Source organism: Gouania willdenowi, chromosome 3, assembly GCF_900634775.1.
Source record: "Gouania willdenowi chromosome 3, fGouWil2.1, whole genome shotgun sequence".
Taxonomy (NCBI): domain Eukaryota; kingdom Metazoa; phylum Chordata; class Actinopteri; order Blenniiformes; family Gobiesocidae; genus Gouania; species Gouania willdenowi.
Genome location: NC_041046.1, coordinates 39,365,057 through 39,383,999, shown reverse-complemented (window position 1 = coordinate 39,383,999; position 18,943 = coordinate 39,365,057). Strand labels below are relative to the sequence as shown.

The window sequence follows — 18,943 nt, the reverse complement described above, 5'->3', positions numbered from 1 at the left end:
CAAACTCTGCAGAGAGAGCATGGCTTGAACCAGTGATCTGTGCACTGTGATACAACACAATGATTTATTCTGTTGGCTCAACATGAATGATGTCTGTGACCTCCAGAGTCGAAAACTTTGGTCACGCTTTTTATACATAAAGCTGTACATAAACATACTTAAAACTTTCTTCATAGCTTGAGTAAACATGACTTCAGATATCAATGCTGAGCCTGATCTTCTTGCAGGTTTTCTGAAAATCTATTTTGCAAACCATCCATTATAGACATAAGGAGAACAATGATGACAACGCTCACTATGTAAAGACATTGTTAGCAAGCAGTGGAAGAGAAGTGTCTTAGTGATATTTGATGATCAGATGATAGACACTTAGTGAGCAGGTGTTGGGATTAGCGAGCATCTACAGTATGTGTGTGTGTTTGTGCTTGTGTAGTACAGCTTGCACCCACTTGGACTGCAAACAAGTGTTTTCTGCACACACCCCCGTTGTGTATATGTGTGTGTGCCAATTAGCATCAGGGCCGTTGGAAGCACCCAGCATTAAGGAGTGATGTGCTTTAAAGCGAAAGTAGATATTTTTCAAAATAAAACACCCAGAAATAAAATATTTACAATTAACTCCACCAAGGAGGTTTGTTCGACTGTCATTATATCAAAAGGACAGATCTTGCCCAAATTTTAACCAAAGATAGACCTTACACCAGTGTTTTTCAAATGGGGTAAGTGTACCCCTAGGGATACGCAATGGCACTACAGGGGGTACTTGAAAGAGAGAGAAAGTGGAAAATTAGCAAATGAAAGCATTAAAAATATTTGGTTTTGTAGTGTTTATTTTTAAGTTATAAATGATAATCATGATGATGACAAAATTATCTTGACTAGAACATAAACTGAACATACAAAGGTCAGTGTTGGTCCCATACACGGAGGGAGACGACTGGAAATTATTAAAAAAAGAATAAATCTATTCAGGAGGCACTAAATACTGTTTCATTCCACTTATTTACAAAATGAGATTCTTTAACATGTGTGTTATCACTCATTCATTCATTTCATAGTTGTTTTTTCATAGAATTATGAACAAAATGTTTCTGTGTTCAGAAATAAGAGAAAGGAGGTACTTGGGCCAAAAAGTTTGACAACCCCTGCCTTACACCATGGAAGAATAGATTTAATTTTGGAGGAGAACCGGATCTATAAACTGATTCTGGATCAGTTTCAAAAACAGAAAAAGCCCTATCGCTCGTCATTGGCTAAATCTAAAAAATTCACATCTCTATATGAAAATCAGTTATGTCAGGTTGGTTTCTCAGTTACTCCACCGAGTTTCATCCAGATCAGGTTTGGATTGTGCATTTCATAGCGAGTTTTTGGAAACAATTGGGGTGGTCATACATTTCGATCTACTGTATCTTTATTACTGTAATGGGGATAAATATGTCTTCCAATCATTTAAAGGGTGAATGATCATGGTATGTAATGAGGATCACTGATCCAGATTACTGCCAATATCTGGCAAAGAGGAGATTTGGCACTTGTCAGATGTTTCTCTTGTTTTTGTTTGTATTCCTTCTTTGTTGCCCCTGGTGATTGGGGACCGCTGATATATACAATGTGTACAAATCAATGATACATGAATATTCAAAAGGATAAGGCTTTCTGTGCTTTTTAATCACAGTGTTTTCATTATCAATGACCTGAAGTCACCTGCTCTATAGCAGCTCCAGCTCTCACCTGCTGCTGCTGCTGCTGCTGTCCCACCCGGGGTCACGGTGGAGCAGCGTTACATCTCCTCGCCTCTGAATGTCGTCATGGTGCCGTAACACTGAAATATTAAAGACACAGAAAATCATGACTAAAGCATTGAGAGCTGCTTCTGATCTCTGCGTGCAGGTCTGCAGCTGCATGAGGCAACACGCTGAAACCTCACAGTACGTGCGTGTGTGTGTGTGAGCGTAGGAGAAAGGAGAAGTGGATTTGTATTTTAAAAAAAAAGGACAAACTGAGTAAAACAAACAAGGCAAACCACAAAAACAAGTAGTAGATAAGATATAGTAGATAGATAGAGCGATGGAACGATAGATAGATAGATAGATAGATAGATAGATAGATAGATAGATAGATAGATAGATAGGGGACACACACAAAGATAATATACATCGCCTGTGGTTGTAACAGAACAAAATGTTCCAATTCAGTCAGAATCAGTCTCAAATTAAACCTCATTATAAACAAATCTCTCCCTGTAACATTCAACATTTATGTTTTCTAATAAGACACATTTGGTAAACATTATACATTTCTCATGAATCACAGCCTGTAATCAGGAGCTGATGGGGATGAGAGTCACTGCTTTGCAAACATCACCTGGTAAACATTTCTACTCTGAGCTAAAATGTTAGAAACAGTAGAAAGAACGCTCTCATGTTGAAAATCACACCCTGCGGCTCTTCTAGGGCTGATATTATTTTGTTCTGGTTTTAATCCACTCCAGTTCTGGCACTAACACTGGCTTCTTCTTCTTCTTTCTGCATTTGCTTTACTTTCCCTCTGCTTCTGTAAAGCAGCCCGGCCTGCAGAGTCCATGTTTAATCTCAGGAGGCTCAGCTCTTCTCCTCTCCTGGCTGTGTTTCTTATTCTGCCTCCATCTGGAGCCGAGTGCTGCTGATGAACCCAGCAAACAGACACATGGACATTAGCTACCAGCAACTACTTTTACTTAATCACTGTATTTAAGCTAACTAGTGCAGTGCCCGTCGGAAGTATGCATTCATGGGGGAGCCTAAAGGGCCCATGTTATGCTAAATCAACTTTTCCGTGCTTTAAACATGATAAAGTGCTATTAGGGCTTCATACACATGCCCAAAGTGTTTTTTTCATTGATTCCCTCAATCTTTAGCTAGAGTGTGATTTGCTCCTTTCTTACTGCAGGGCGAGCCCAAACAACTCGCTCCAATTTGATGACGCGTTCCCACTTTGATGACGAATTTGAAGCAGCACTGAGCTGGAGAAGCCACGCCTCCAGGAAGCTCTCTGCCATGATTGACATGTAAACACGCCCACGAAGGTGAATATTTCAGCGTCCTTCGCGCAGTGCTATGTATGTATTTTCTACAGTCTTTGAACTCAATTACAATTTAATTATGATTACGACGACAACAGATTTTTTTAAAATTACAATTATAATTCTGCCATAATTGCAATTAATTGTCATTTACACGATTACAATTGTAATTGACCACAACCTTGCTATCACTCAATTAAATAATTGTTTTATTATAAACTATTACTTTTAGCTAAATAAAAATTATTGTACTTGATACTTATTTCTGGGAAAGCTTGAAATTACTCAGTAGTAGCAAGTTGTATTATTATGTTGTACAAAATGCTCGTGGCCACATACAGTGATACAGGAAAACTATCCCTGTAACGACTTCCCAACTGATCACATCTATCTCACAACAAGAAGGTAATGGGTCTAAGCCCCGGGGTTTGACACTTGGGTCCTTTCTGTGTGGAGTTTGCATGTTCTCTACATGCTTGTGTGGTTTCTCCAGTATCCGCTCCCACAATCCAAAATGATGTCTATTAGGTTGGATTGCTTTGATTAATTTATCTCAAACATTAAAAAAACAAAACAATATAACGCAATCATTGCTGACTTAAAAAACAATAATAAATGAAATAACTGAGGTCTCTAAATCAGAAATCGGCCCTTGGTCAAGTTTTGTATGGCCCCTAAAAACATTCAATTACTCCAAAAATCATACAAAACTACACAAATAACAAGACAACTCCATCAATAAACAAAAATGATTCCCAACAAAAAATGACTGCAAAAAATGACTTCAAAAACACACAAAACGACATAAACTAAGCTGCTCAGTTGTTGTGGCATGTGCTGTACATTATACTGTAAATATTTCTCAAATGTATTTAGTTAGTTAGTTAGTTAGATAGATATTTAATGTCTTTTTTCATTTCGTCATTGTGTATTCCGTGTAACACTGTCACACAAGTCTGGCATTATGATGTGATTGTGTGTAAAAATGTGTATTTGTTATTTGGTTGCCTTGGAAACTCAATACAAACATTGTTGAATAAAAGTGATTGCAGGAGGCTCTTTAAGCTTTAGATTGTTGCTCCTTTCGACAATTCTCTAAGAGGAATGCTTTTAGTTTGAAGATGTGGCAACGCAATATCACAAAAGACAACTGTTGGGGCTGGCTCTGGTTAAGGTCGTATATTCTCTGATAAATGAAGTTTTACTGCATTCCTGTAAACTTCTACAAATCTAAATCAGAATGAGATTTACGTTTATAATCCCGGGGGAAATTACTTATTGTTTAGAACTGCCTGCCCCTTCTCACTGCTCCATGTCTGCATATTAGTCCATTTATAGCTTTTTATGGTCATTTTTTAAAGCATAATCAGGCTGCTGTTAGCCTGCTTTGCTATCTGACCTTCAGCTTTACTTTGCCAGAGTCAGATTTTATGTTCTGTCCTTGAGCACAATTAGGCATGAACACATTTATAAGCTAGTGTAAAGGTTCCCATTTTCCAACCTTTTTTTGGTCGTGACCCCATTTTCATATCACAAATGTCCGCCATTTTTTTTTTCTAGAATTTGTTTTTGATCATGTTTATTATGGAGGTAGATTTGTGTCTTTATTGTTCAAAAAAAAAAAAACCTTTTCATTATAAAAATAAAGTTTACTTTAAGAAAATATTTTCAATCAAATAAAGTCTTAAATATTTGATACCCAAATAATTGCATTTGAACTTTTTTTTTTCTTTGATTGAAAAGGTTTTTTTTTTTCTTTTTGATTGAATAATAAAGACACAAATCTACCCCCATAGTTTATTGCCAGGTTTATTTGAATGAGATTAATAAATGATTAAGTCTAAATATAGGATACAGTTATTTAATATGTATTGTGTGTGATGTGTATTAGTAAAATAATAAAAATTAAAATACATTTAAAAATATAATTTTAATGTATTTTTTACAATAATATACATTTCAGGCGACCCCACATTAGTTCCCGACCCCATGGTTGAAAATCAGTGAGCTTGTGGTTTGGATGCTTGCAGTATTATTATTTGAAATGTGATGTAAAACATGCTTTCACCAGGTTCCAAGCTTTGCTTTCACTTTCACACCAAGTGATTCACAATTCAAAGCCATTTGCAATTCGTATTTTTACTCACTAGATGGCGCTGCCGACTAAAGCTAAAAATGGAAAGTCCCACATTATACTGCTTTTTATACCATTTCACAACGATCTCAGAAGGCCAACAAAATTGTATCTGAAGGTTTTAACAATTGGTTTTTGCTCTTGTGTGTTAATAAACACAACGTTAGCAGCAGTAACTGAGCAGTGTTAGCTTCCATGCTAATGCTACACAGACATGTTAACAGCCAGCAGCTTATTATGCTAGTTAGACTGTTGAAGTGAAAGAAAGACAAAATGATATTAACTTACATCTTTCACGTTTGTGCTTGAGTCATGAAGTGTTGGTAACACGTCGTGCTTTATCCAGTCTTTGAGCTAAGCTAAGCTAGCTCTGTACAGGCCCATGTTTTCAAAGCAGTCCTCTATGAAATGCGTGCCACACACACATACAAACGTTTAGGAATGTGTTCGGTAACAACCAGCAAAGATAAACTCCATCCTCTGGGTCCTGAGAGGCTCAGCTGAGGGGAAGAATAATTAATACACCTGTGTGTGGCTGGTCCTGCCTTCACCATGTCTGTTTACCTGTTAGTAAATAATGAGGGTGGAGCTCACCTCTCTGTGGGAGGGACCGTAGGCAGAGTTATTCCTTTTATGAAGTCATAAACGGAGCAAACTAAACTCGAAGCAAACATTTCATGAAATGTGGAACAAGCAGGGATAGAGGAATCATACATTTTCACTTTCGAAGCCTCATAATGAGGCTATGAAAATACAATTACTATTAAAAAACAATTAAAAAGTGAAATTTGTTGTCCGTCAAAGTTTAATTTGTAATTGTGTTGAGTATAACTATGGTAAATTTTATTTACGTAAAACACACTTTTCTTTTTCTTTTCTTTTTTCTCGTCATATTATTTTTGAAACCTTCATGGAAAAGAGGGTGATTGAACCTCAAAGAAATATTCTCTGTTTTTCCAGGTTTATTTTATTTAATCTAATTTTTCTCTCATTCTGAGTTTTGTTTTAAAAAAATTAAAAAAAATTAAAAAAGGGGACTTGTAAAGATCACAGGCATCTATTTACTTGATTATTTTATCCGTCAAATTGTGTCGTATGCCACCCTTTGTAAACTTTATGTGATTGTCCAAACAAAAATACAGAAATACAGAAAAAAAATACATAAATACATAAATAAATATGTGTGTGTATATATGTATATATATATATATATATGTATGTATATGAATGAGGTAATCTTTTCACTTTTTTCCCACAATCTTTTATTTTCATAAGCAATTAGTGGTAAGGTATAAAAGTATGTTGTTGTACACATTATTATGTTTTTTCTTTTGCCAGATGATTGATATTACCTGAAATGAAACTACTTCGTGCTAACTAGGTAACTTCTCAATTTTTTTCTTCATCTCGAATTGAGATGAGAAAATTCCCTTTTTGAAAGCAAAATTGAAAAATGCGTCCCTGTCCCCTACACTGTCTAGGATTTCCTTCCCAACACGAGTCCAGCACAGAGCGGGCTCCTTGAGTTCAAACCTCCTGCAGTCCAGCAGCTCTGTGGTTATTTTCTAAGCAGGGAGGCTTGATGCTCTCTGTTTGAGGAGGTGTCAAGTTTGGATCCTAACAAGGATTTTCTGCTGAATCGGCTGTTTGCTTTGTGTCAAGCTGTGTGAAATTTCATGTATCTGTGAGGGAGAGTCAGAGAAAACAAACAAGCCTCGGACCAACATGTCTCTAACTATCTAGTCCACAGCGTTGGCTTTTCTGCATGGTTCCACTGAGTCGCAGGAACAAAGAGCAATGAAAACATTTTGATAAATCTGCAAACTCAAATATTTACCAGTAAAGATAAAAGTAGAGACACAGCAACAGAGAACAGTGACTGCGATAATATAAAAAGAGCTTTGATGGAAATGTTACCAAAACTAAGAGCCCTAATGACTCATAAGTGAAACAATTCAAAAAGCAATTCATAAAATATACTTATAGCAGGCTATTAATGTACGGTCTTTTTTTACTTTGAATATTCCAATTTGTCCTCCTCCATCCACTAATCAGAAGGATAAATACATTATTTTATTATATATTATGTTTTTTATTTGTTTAAGTGATTCTTTTGCACTTTCAGTAATATAAGTTAATACTACTAGAAGTTACTCTGTTTTACATTTTTCTCCTTTCATTAATGTACTTTTTTCTTTTTTCAGCTTGTCTAATAACAACTTTGTGCTATTTATGGTAGACGCAATCAACTGCTCGGCCCAAACAAACAAAAAAAACAATGATAATCAATACTAAATAGAAGTCAGATCAGCAGACATAATTGAGGACTATCAAGTTGGAAGAAGTTGCGTTATTGAGTCCACGAACATAGGACAGGGCATCAATTTGGTCATAAATAGTGCAATGGAATGCCATGAGTCTCATCGCTTATGGGCAAGAATATTAAAAATAATCATCTTATTTTTCTATATTACAGAACAAAAAATAAATAATTTGCATCCAGGTGACATTGCTTGTTTTTGGACCTGAATGGGATTATATATTTTTTATAATTACACAGCGGTAAGAAATTATTGATGCCCTAATAGAGGAGGAGCGACATTTATCACCAAAGGCACCAAATTAAATACAGTAATAAATCAATATAAAAATCAGAGTACAGGTTAACAAAGTTGGTGATCTACAGAAAAGAATTAGGACCAGTTTTGATGGAGACTGTTGTCATTTATGGTGAATTGGCCCTAGTCGGCTTCCATTGCTTCGACTTTAATCTCAACATATATCAGCTTTATTCTCAAAATTTCAACTTTAAGCTTGAAAGGTCAACTTTATTACCCAGGTATGAACTCAGCAGGTCTCTCAGATCAATGGAGAGAGGTCAGATAGTGGAGCCCAGAGTGGTGACGCTGTTTTTAGTTGCTATGCTGCAAATAAGTGGAACAAACTGCCAGCATGTGTTTGTTGATGACTTAAAATGTTTTTACTGATGCTTTTAAATGTTTTTTTTACTGCTGATTTTAATGTTGTTATTGATTTTTAGGCTGTTGAATGTTTTCTGTTGCACTTTTTGATCATGTAAAACACATTGAATTGTCTTGTGTATTAAATGCACTATACAAATAAATTTGCCTTGCCTTGCCTTATTCTCAAAATTTCCACTTTATTCTTGATCTGCCCAAAATAATTTTCTCCATCAAATCTTCTTCCGTATGGATCCTCCCTGGGAGATATCTAAGAATAAATGTTCAAGAAACTTCAGGGGTAGTAGAGATATAGATAGAGATATAGATATAGAGGAGATGAATGAAGTTCTTGTATATGCAATCAGCTAAATCAGCAATCCCCAGTCCACAGGCAGACGAAATAAAAAAAAGTGTCCCGTGGTGGAATGATGACTGCAAAGACATTTAAGCAACTGAGAAAACATCATTTATTTGAATCCCTAATATAATACAAAAGGGCTCAATCATCATATTAGAAAAGTCATTGGGTCATCCAGGCGTGTTTATTGGAGTCAGTACTGTGATTAAACAGGAAAGAAATCTGATTAGCTACAGGGTCTGAGGCATGAAAAGATAAATGGATGGTGGTGAAAGAAACTCCTCTATTGCAGTATTAAAGGGCCACAATGAGACAGCTGTTAGTAATCGGGAAAAGGTGGAACTAATGGCTAAATCATTAGTCATGATTCATAACTCTGAAAATATTTTATGAAATTGAGTGTAGGACCAATGTTGTTCTACACCCGGCAGTTAAACTTCAGGTCATTCACACAAATGATACTCTAAACCAAGGGTTCTCAAATGGTCTCACCCTGGGACCCACATTTTGCCACGGTCATTAAATTGCGACTCACTTTTTTTTTTTTAAATTTATATTTATACATATTAAACAAATCTATATATTTTCCTGTGCAACATGCATTTCACAGCATGCCTGTCAAGTGAAAAGTTTCTTCCAAAATAGAAGTCCAACATGAGAGACATTAAGTATTTATTTATTTTTAACTAGCTGTCCACGTCCCACCCAGTACAGGTCCGCGACCCATTTTTGGGTACCGACTCATCAGTTGAGAATCGCTGCTCTAAACCACATGTGTCAAACTCAGGACTGAGGACCAAAACTGACCCTTCAGAGCACCAGTGTCAAACTCATTTTAGTTCAAGGGGCAAATACAGACCAGTTAAGTGGGGCGCAGATTATGGCGCAAAAAAAAACTATTTCAACTTTATTGTGCCCACATTTAAATTCAATATACAATATATCCAAGCAAAAACTGACAGATATCAGGCCCTGCAGGATCTTCATTTCTAAATTCCTTGATTTTGAGACAAACTTTTCTGCAATTTCTAGGGGTATTGTTTGTGAGAAGTTGCAGGATTTAAAAAAGACTGTTATTTTCACTATTTGCAACTAAAACGACTGCAGTCATGTGATAAATGCATAGGAAAACTGCAAGCTCACAAACAACATTCCCACTAAACTACCCTAAAAATTACCCATAAATTGATCACAAACTCAATTTAATTCAAAAGTGAAGATCCTGTAGGGACTGCTATCTGTCATGTATTGCTTAGTTGGATGTATCTAAAATTTACATGCGGAAGTTGTGGCTTGCAAACTCTGTGGGGCAAAACTGTACAACATGTGCTCTGAGAATGTCCAGCCTATTTAAGAAAATAGGTAATGTAATCTTTAAAGAAGAAAAAAAAAAAAACTAAACTGATAAAAAAAAATATTTAATTTAATTTATTGTATTTTAATTGTTGAGAAGTCAAATCTGCTGCTTAGCACTCCCTTGCAGTAAGTGGCGGTAATTCACGCCTAGTATTGTTGCCAACCGCCAATAACTACCACAGAAGAAGAAAATGATCCAGTTTGTCTCTCTGCGGTTCCCGTACTTGTTGTTTCAATCATGGCGGCTGACAGTGATGGTGAAGAGGACTTTGTGTCTTACGGGACTGCTCTGGAGCCCTTGGAGGAAGGTAACTGTCATGTTTCAGCTCTTGATCTTTGTATTATTTTACCTGTAAATGCTTTGTTTATTTAAAGTGTTATATAAACAACTGCAACATTTAATGTCATCACATCAGCGTGAGAAGCTAACGCGCAGCTAGCAAACTGAGAGGTTTTGACAAAATTTCATTCAAAAATCGTCAGATTTTTTACGGTTTCCGTGTTGTTATAAATGTATAAATACGTTGGAACAACCACGGATATGCCAAATAAATTCACAAAGTTTACGTTTAATTTCGGGTTTCCAGTCTTTCTTAGTTTGTGTATATTTTGATTTAGTCTTTTGTGAGGATATATTTTCCGTGTAGTCTTATTACAGTCACCCAGAAATCCTATTAGATTATAGTCTAGTGTCAGTCTAATAAATTAAAAATCATATTAATCGATTGAATCTGTTTTGAATTGAGTCCTACTTTTATTATTGAAATGCTATTGTTATATCTTAACCTTATACACAGCGATTACTCCTTATTGGCTAAATTTAACCTCATGCCCCACCTCCTCAAATTAATTGTGCATTTCAGTCATGCTTTTAGGCAATTTGCCTTTGTGTGTAATTTATAATGAGTGTTATGTGAGCTCCATTCTCATCAATAACCAAGAGCATGCCTGATTTGTCCACATCGTAACATGCATTGTGCCCATAGTAGAGCAGGTGTGTTTTGTATTTACATATTTGCCTGTGTGTGTGTCTCACTGTTTCTGTGTGTTTTCTGCAGACGAGCCGTTGAAGAAGCCCATCCCGCTGCACGAGCAGACAGTGACGGACGAGAAGGGACGATACAAGCGCTTTCATGGAGCGTTCACCGGTGGATTCTCCGCCGGATACTTCAACACAGTCGGCTCTAAAGAAGGTCAGAATCTGAGTTTGTGACATTCAGACACACAGACATGGAACGCAGTCAGGAGTTCAAACACAAATCATGTTTAAAAAAAATAAACATACAAAAAATAAACAAAATTTAAGTTGTAAATAAAGAAGCCATATTTTTGGATTTTCAGAGTAACTTGGCTCCATTTAATAGCAGGTGTGTTCTCATTAAATTCTAATTAGTTTCATATTAAAAGCTGTTGTAGTTTTAAAAACACAAACTAATTCTATAAACGAATAGATCTAATTCTCTCTACATAATTTACAAATACTATTTTGTGGATGTTAAATTACGAGCCAATATAGAAATTGTCAGTGCCAACACAACACAGTTAAATGTAACTTTTTTGTTTTTCTACTGTCAGTGTTGTTGTGTGTTTTTTTTTAATTTTTGTGATGTCTTCATCTTGTCCGTGTCATCCTCCCCAGGTTGGACTCCTTCCACCTTTAAGTCGTCCCGGCAGCAGAAAGCTGAGAAACAACATGCCAGACCTGCCAGACCCGAGGACTTCATGGACGAGGAGGTACGACGGGGACTGAGCCCACCTCAGTGTGTGCATGTGTGTTTGTGATTTAACTGTCACTGTTATTTTTGTCATTGTGTTCGTGGTTTTTGCGTCAGGACTTTGGCGAGCACGGCATTGCACCTACAGAGATCCACCGCAGCGACGAGTTTGCATCGGGCTGCAGAAATGAAACAGCTGAGATGGCACGAGCTGTGAACGCTCAGGCGTCCCTGATTCCCGGAGACACTCTGCTGGAGGGCTTCATCAGAGCTGCCAGGTGCTGCAGACACGCCCACCAACGCTACATCTTGTTATTTACATTGTAGCTGTCACCAGAGCATCACTAAGCTCACTTGTCACTTGTTATCATCAGCCCTCACAGTGTTTGTAGTTTAAAAGATGCTGGCTTGCTCTCCTTTACTCCGCAGGCATAAATATAGTTGTGTTTGTTTCTTATTCCAGCTCGTCCATCGGGGTGGAGCTGCTGAGGCGGATGGGGTGGAAGGAGGGTCAGGGCGTGGGCCCCCGTGTGAAGAGGAAAGCTCGTAAACAGACAAGTGAGAAGACGATTATTTGACTGTTCACACTCTGGGATTTGAATGATCTGCTGCGACTAAACTTTGTTAAAGTGTAATTAAATCCCCAGGTGTCTGCTGACCTGCCACTAGGGGGGAAATTTAAAAAACAACACACACAATCCCGACGTGAAGCTCACCCACACACACACAACCTTAGAGACACTAAAGCACTCACGGGCAAACAGCCCCTGCTCTCTTGCCATGAGTCTTGGAACACAACCTCACTCACACACAGAGACAGACGGGGATACGCACACAATTTGTCTGTATAGTCACTCTTACATTTTATAACAAAATATGTCAAATTCAAATACTTTTACTAAAATGTTGGACTAGGATCAATCAACAGCACTACTCAATACCCAAATACATGTATTCAGCAGAAAAAAGTGGGTTTGGGCTTTAGTTATTCTTTAATGTCTGTAACCCGAGGATGAATTTGACTATGGAGACATTTACATTCAGACTCGCCATAATGAAATGATTTTTAAAATCTATGTTATTGCTTGTTTATTTACTTTAAAGGTGACAGCTCCAGAGCTTACGGCTGTGTGCTGCCACCTGGTGGATCGGAGGAATCGGAGGTTGGCATCTGTACTTTGTGACCATATCTTATCTTGTAGCTTCAATCTAACACACAGCTGCGTCTCACCTGCTCAGCGCTTTAATCTTCATCCTTCTTTCTCTAATCAGGATGATGAGGAGTTCGCTCCAGAGAACGTGACCTTTGCCCCAAAGGATGTGACCCCAGTAGACTTCACCCCCCGGCTGGGCGTTCAGGGTTTGGGTTACCGTGGCCTGGACCCCGGGATGGCTCTCCTTGGCCAGGCGGTGCCCGAACACGTTGACCTGTTCAGACCCCAGTCAGAGAGCAGGAGTAAGCTGTTCGGAGAGTCTTCTCGGGGGAAAAGGCGAGGGGGCGTGGCTGGGCAGGTGAGACCCTCAAATTATTTTTAAGACGATGGTAATTCTGATACTAAACACTGTCGCTGACCTTTGACATGCAGGCTTTTGGCATCGGAGCGTTAGAGGATGATGATGATGAAGAGGTTTACCACAAAGACTCCATGTCTCGCTACGACACTGTCCTGGCAGAGGAGGACCCAGGGGACAGCCTATTCGGCTGGACGGCGCCCCAACAATACGGCAAAACAAAAGGTGAAGTGCTTGAGGGAAGGTGGGTGGGGCTTTCTCAGAGTAAACAATGTTTCTTACTTCCTTCCTGTGTCTGCAGGCAGGAGCAGAGACGCCTCGTACCTCGGGAAGATCCTGGAAGGCTTCACGTTGGCCCAGAAACCAGTCGAGCAGAAAACGGTGATCACTTCAGTCTGATCAGAATTTTCTGTTTCGCTACTCTGTCTATTTCTTGTTGAAAAGTTTCCTTCACACCCCTCTGCAGATCTTTCCTCCACCGATACTTCCCAGCAACTACCGCCCAATGCATCGCCGTCCTGGCGTTGAAGTTTCACGAATGTCCGGGATCAGTTCGGCACTTGCTGAAGCCCTCAGGACCTCCAGAGGTCACATGGTCACCGAGGACCCCCAGAAAGGAGGACGGCACCAGCTAGATGCTGGCCAGAGGGGGGCGCTGCTGGGAGAGAGCACTCAGCAGGGTAAGGACTCAACAACAGTGACATTTCCTCTTGATCTGGATTTTAAAACTAACAACTTGAGCTGCTGATTATTTTTATATTTTAATAATATCTCTTTCACTTTTTCTTTGCATAGCTCAGCATTGCAAAGAACTTTGATAATAGAGGAAAACCCTGTCATTTTTGTGAGAGGAGAAATTTTACTCAAGTATCATACAAAAGGCATTGAATCTAACACGTGCGAAACATTATTGAAAAGTGAGATTTCCCTCTTATTGTAATGTAAATTTTGGTAATACATTTTACTGTGGCATATAACTTTTTATTATTAGTTTTTTTAAACCAAATAGAAGATTTAGTTTGTTTTGATAAACCAGTCTGAACGAGATGCTTTCTTTTGGACTTTTGAGTTCCCACACGTATATATTGAATAATATATCTGTGGTTCCAGTTTGTCACAGTTGTGCTCATCCTCTTGTGTTCCTCTGGTTCCTCACAGCAGGTCCTGGGTCAGTCATGGACCTGCTGAGGCCCGAGGACCGACAGCGTCTGCTCAACCTTCGCAACTCCTCCAACCCTCCAGCCGCACAAATCACCACCCCCGACACCCAAAGTGCCCTGAGGGCAGCCGTCGCCATGGCATCAGGGATGGCGGCGGCAGCCTCTTCTGGCCTACGGCAGCAGCAGGAAGCCTTGGCGGCGTGGAAAGGAAAAACATCCACGCAGACCTTTAGGCCATTTGAGAACATCCCGAGCAAACAGGCTCGATACGAGCAGTACGTGAGCCGCCTCAAACAAGGAGACCAAGGTAGGTCGACTACAGCTCCCATGATGCACTGCAGGTCTGGAGAAACTTCTCCTTTTGTAGTCCAGACTTGGTAAAACCAGAAAAAGTATAAAAAAAAAATCATCAAAACAACATGTACCACTATCACCTCAAGGCTACAAAGCTAATCTAAATTAGACATCGTAAAAACTGCACCAGGCTTCGCTTGAGGCCAACCAAAACCCACACTTTACAGAGGGCCAGACTGCTTGTTTGGTCCGCATGAGAGATTGAGTGAGTTTTCACACCACCACATAAGAGACCGGACTATCAGAGGAAAGGAAGCAGGGTGCAGACCAAAGAGGTGTGTGTGAAAGCACCCTAAATGTGGCTCTTGTTCTCAGATGCTCTGGAACAGAGTTTGGATTCTGGTATGACTGAGTGGGAGCGTAGCAGGGAGAGGGAGGAGTTTGTCCGAGCCTCCATTCTCTACCGACCCTCGTCTTCCTCGCTGTCGTCTCGCTTCACCAGCGCCAAACAGCAGGAGGATGACAACCAGGTGGAGGTCAGCAGAGACGAGGAGGTATGAGACTGCCACACAGAGTGCAGAACAATTCTTTTCTCTGTTTCCACCCCAAACAGCAGTGTGTCGTGTGTGTGGTTGCTAGGGTGACGTGGATGACAAAGAGGCAGCAGCAAAGATGAAGATGTTCGGAAAACTAACCAGAGAGTCGTTTGAGTGGCATCCAGACAAACTGCTGTGCAAGAGGTTCAACGTCCCCCACCCTTATCCTGAGTATGACACACACAAACACACACACACACACACACACAAACACACACACACACTAAAAAGCCTGATAACGAGCCACTTCTACCTACGGGACTGCAGCATGACTGAAGTAACATTAGAAAATATTAGACCAGGAGTGTCAAACTCATTTTAGTTCAACGGCCAAATACGGACCATTCTGATCACAAATCAGTCGCAGGTTTAAGGCAGAAAGCAAACAAATTCAACATTAATGTGCCCAAGTTTGCACTTCCAGTTATAAATTAGACATGAAGTATGGAAAGCATCAACAATGTCTTAGCAATAAGTGACGGATACTTAAATGCTTTTTGATTTTAGATTTTTTTGGACCAATTTTTATTGAATTTAGATTTTGTGGAATAAATTGAGAAAAATTGCAGGATTTTGGAAAACTTTTGAATTCTTTCAACAACAATTTACAACTGAATGTTTTGGAAATTTACACAATGATTCATGTTTTCTTTTCTATTCTATTCACTTTTTCCTGCAGCCTGAATCGGATGCTATTTAGGGCCAGATTTGGCCCCTGGCCTTGAGTTTGACATGTGCCTTAGACTGTCAATAAAACAAAGTCATTCATATTAACTCGCTTTTAAATTGAAATAATTTTGTTTAGGAGATGATTCATTCATAAACACTTGAGTGTTCAACAAGGATATAAATGTAATGAATTGATGAAAAACCCATTCTCATCATTAGAAGTTTGACAGGCGATCTTTGCTGTGTGTCTGGGATTCTCAGGTCAGTGATGGTTGGTCTGCCCAAAGTCAAAAGAGACAAGTTTTCAGTCTTCAACTTCCTGACAGTAAGCGATAGCCAACAGCTAATAGGTGAGCTCCGTCTGCAGACTGTTGACGTGTCATCAGACAGAAACTCTCACCCAGCTCTCTCTGCTCTTCCTCAGCACCTAAGAAGCCTCCAGAGACCGTGAAGAAGTCCAGGTGGGACATGTCGGAGCGGAAACAGAGCGACCCGCTGAGCGAGCTCCTGAGCACGGCACGAAACCAGGCCGAGTGTAAACAGGAGCCAAATGAGTCTCCTGATGCACCTCCTGCTGTGCCTGAAACCGTCAGCTCAAGTCACAACACAGCTACCAAAAAAACAAAGGTAGAAGTCACATGACCTGGATTCTGACTCTTTAAACCAGACTCTGACTCGTATCTTATTCCGAACCGGACTTTTTAAACTGGAACTCTTTTATTAAACCCGATTATAAATTATTTAACTCAATTCTAACTCTTTCAACTCGACTCTGACTCATTAAACTCTATTCTGACTCTTTAAACCTGACTCTGACTCGTTAAACCAGACTTTGACTCTTTAAACACGACTCTCACCGTGTACACTTCAAGTTTTTGCCCGAGGTGTCAACGCCCACATTATGATTTGAACTCAGTGGGAAATGTTTTTTCCTATTCTGGTCCATCTCTGAATGAGGTAAATCCTGTGTTTTTAGCTGTGGGACAAAGTCTGGCCCACTATGAACGCCTCATAGAACCAGAGGATGCTACAAACAGTGTCTTTAAACCCAGATTCACACGTTCATTGTTGTTCTCCTTGTACAGAAAAAGTCAGCGAATCAGGAAAGTTCAGATGAGGAAGAGGAGGAGGAGGAAGAAGAAGAAGAAGAGGAGGAGGAGGAGGAGGAGGAGGAAGAGGAGGAGATCAGGCCTCCCATGGATCTATTTAAGGCCATCTTCTCCGGCTCCTCCGACCAGGATTCGTCCTCCTCTGAGGAAGAGGGCGACAAAGCAGAGGAGGAAAAAAAAGGAAAGACAGACGCAAACCACCTGAACCTTTTCAGCATCGGCACAACCTCAGCGTCCACTCCCACAGCCTCAGCGTCCACAGCCTCAGCGTCCACTCCTACACTCACCCCCGCTTCCTCCTCAACGCTCACAGGTCTTCTTCATCCTCCTCTCAGGTCCTTCTCCTTTATAATTTGTCGTCGTGTATGACTTGAACATTTTCTGTCCTCTAACAGCAGCCACTTCTCAGAGCCACGCCCTTCAGGAGGAGGAGTTTGGACCCAAGCTGCCGCCTCCGTCAACTGCTCCCTGTGAGTCTCAGCAGAAGAAGTTTAACACGCTCCTTTGGAGATGTTAACCTCCTGTTGTTGTTGTTCTTCTCCTTAGACAGAGGAGGCATCACTACTCAGGAGGAGACACCCAGCAGGAAGAGCAAGGAGAAGAAACACAAGAAGAAGAAGAAGCATCACAAACACAAGAAGGACAAAAAGGTAGAAAACTAAAGACCGTGTAAACAAGCGTGCGGCTCTTCAGAGCTGGAGGTTAGATTTGTGTTTTCTGTGCACAGAAGAAGAAAGAAAAAAAGAAGCACAAACAGCAAAAGAAGAGTAAAACGGAGGTGTCGGACAGCAGCGACGAAGACGAGGAGAAGAAAGACGGCGAGGAAGGAAAGATTTCTTCTGACGAGCTACTGCAAAGGTCAAAGACAAATCTGACTTTACTCATCGTTATCACTGAAAGCACACGATTTTACAAACTTATATGATTTACACACATTAAACTGTAATACTCAGTGTTAACAACTTTTTAGAGATTTTAGCAAACAAGTCAATACTCAATGGCATAACTATGTTATGTTCATGTTAGAAGCATACACCTTCTCACTGATATCCTGAGGTCAATGTTACACAGTGATTAATCAAAAAGGCGACAGACTTTTGGCCGTTTGATAAAAATGCTTGTGCACAGAGAGATCAAAGAGTCACATGACATAACATGGCAATAAAAAAAAGGCTGTGTTCAAAATGTCATACTAACGTACTATTCATACTAAGTCTGACGTCAAATTTAGTATGTAGTGTTCACATTAGATAGTATGGAATGATTGAGTATGTGAGGAATATATGCTATCGGGACATTTCCAAGTGGGCACGGTGGGCACACTAGTCATACTCAACCGTCCCATAATGCATTGCGAGCGGAACGTAAAATTGACCAGGGACCATTTTCAAGATAAATCAAACCTCTTTTCACAATAAAAGCATGTCTTCTTATCTTCCATTCGTTTTTAATGCTTTTGTAAATAGGGGCTTTTGTTTTGAAGTTAACCGGAAGTTTAGTCAATAGCATAATGGAAGGTCTCAGAAAATCTCAGAAATATTGGCATGAAATGTTTTTTCCACAAGTTTTATGGATCAAATGAGCACATGTTGATTATTCCACTTTCTTACTTCAAATGTTTTCAGAACTTATTCTGTACTCATTGAGTGTGTATTGGATAGTACGTTCATGTGTGATTCCAAACACAGCCTATGACTGTCATCAAACATGTTGAGAGAACAACAGATAATAATAATAATAATGTGTGCATCTGTTTTCTCAGACTGAAGAGCATCCGGTCACTTCAGAGCTAAAGAAGCTGCTTCGTCCTCTGTGAGGGCGTCATCTCCATCTGCTGCTGTATTTACACTTTTAAGGAATGAGAAATAAAGTGCGCCTGGTTTTTAACTGTTTGTAGTTTTTACATCAAATCCTTCCCTGAACTCATGAAAGCTTCTTTAACCGTCTTTGCTGACACTACGGAGAACCCATCCTGCTACTGAAGGCTGCTCAACGTTCCGCTGGGTAAACTTC

General features: G+C 39.6%; 1 protein-coding gene across 3 annotated transcripts; it reads left to right on the top strand.

Annotated features, from left to right (window-relative positions):
- The first annotated feature begins 10,095 nt into the window (after positions 1 to 10,095).
- gpatch1 (G patch domain containing 1) lies at positions 10,096 to 18,817 on the top strand. 3 transcript variants are annotated; one of them, XM_028476552.1, is made up of 20 exons: positions 10,096 to 10,183; positions 10,934 to 11,068; positions 11,515 to 11,609; positions 11,708 to 11,868; positions 12,054 to 12,148; positions 12,695 to 12,753; positions 12,863 to 13,102; positions 13,177 to 13,327; positions 13,404 to 13,483; positions 13,569 to 13,782; positions 14,261 to 14,569; positions 14,932 to 15,110; positions 15,196 to 15,323; positions 16,083 to 16,171; positions 16,246 to 16,448; positions 16,907 to 17,243; positions 17,329 to 17,400; positions 17,477 to 17,580; positions 17,658 to 17,788; positions 18,693 to 18,817. In XM_028476552.1, exons 1-20 carry the CDS (start codon positions 10,114 to 10,116, stop codon positions 18,721 to 18,723), a joined length of 2,883 nt encoding a protein of 960 aa, XP_028332353.1. In that variant the 5' UTR covers positions 10,096 to 10,113; the 3' UTR covers positions 18,724 to 18,817. The 3 variants fall into 3 exon arrangements, with proteins under 3 accessions (XP_028332353.1, XP_028332345.1, XP_028332335.1); XM_028476544.1 differs by having other exon boundaries at positions 17,326 to 17,400; positions 17,661 to 17,788; XM_028476534.1 differs by having other exon boundaries at positions 17,326 to 17,400.
- Positions 18,818 to 18,943: the final 126 nt, after the last annotated feature.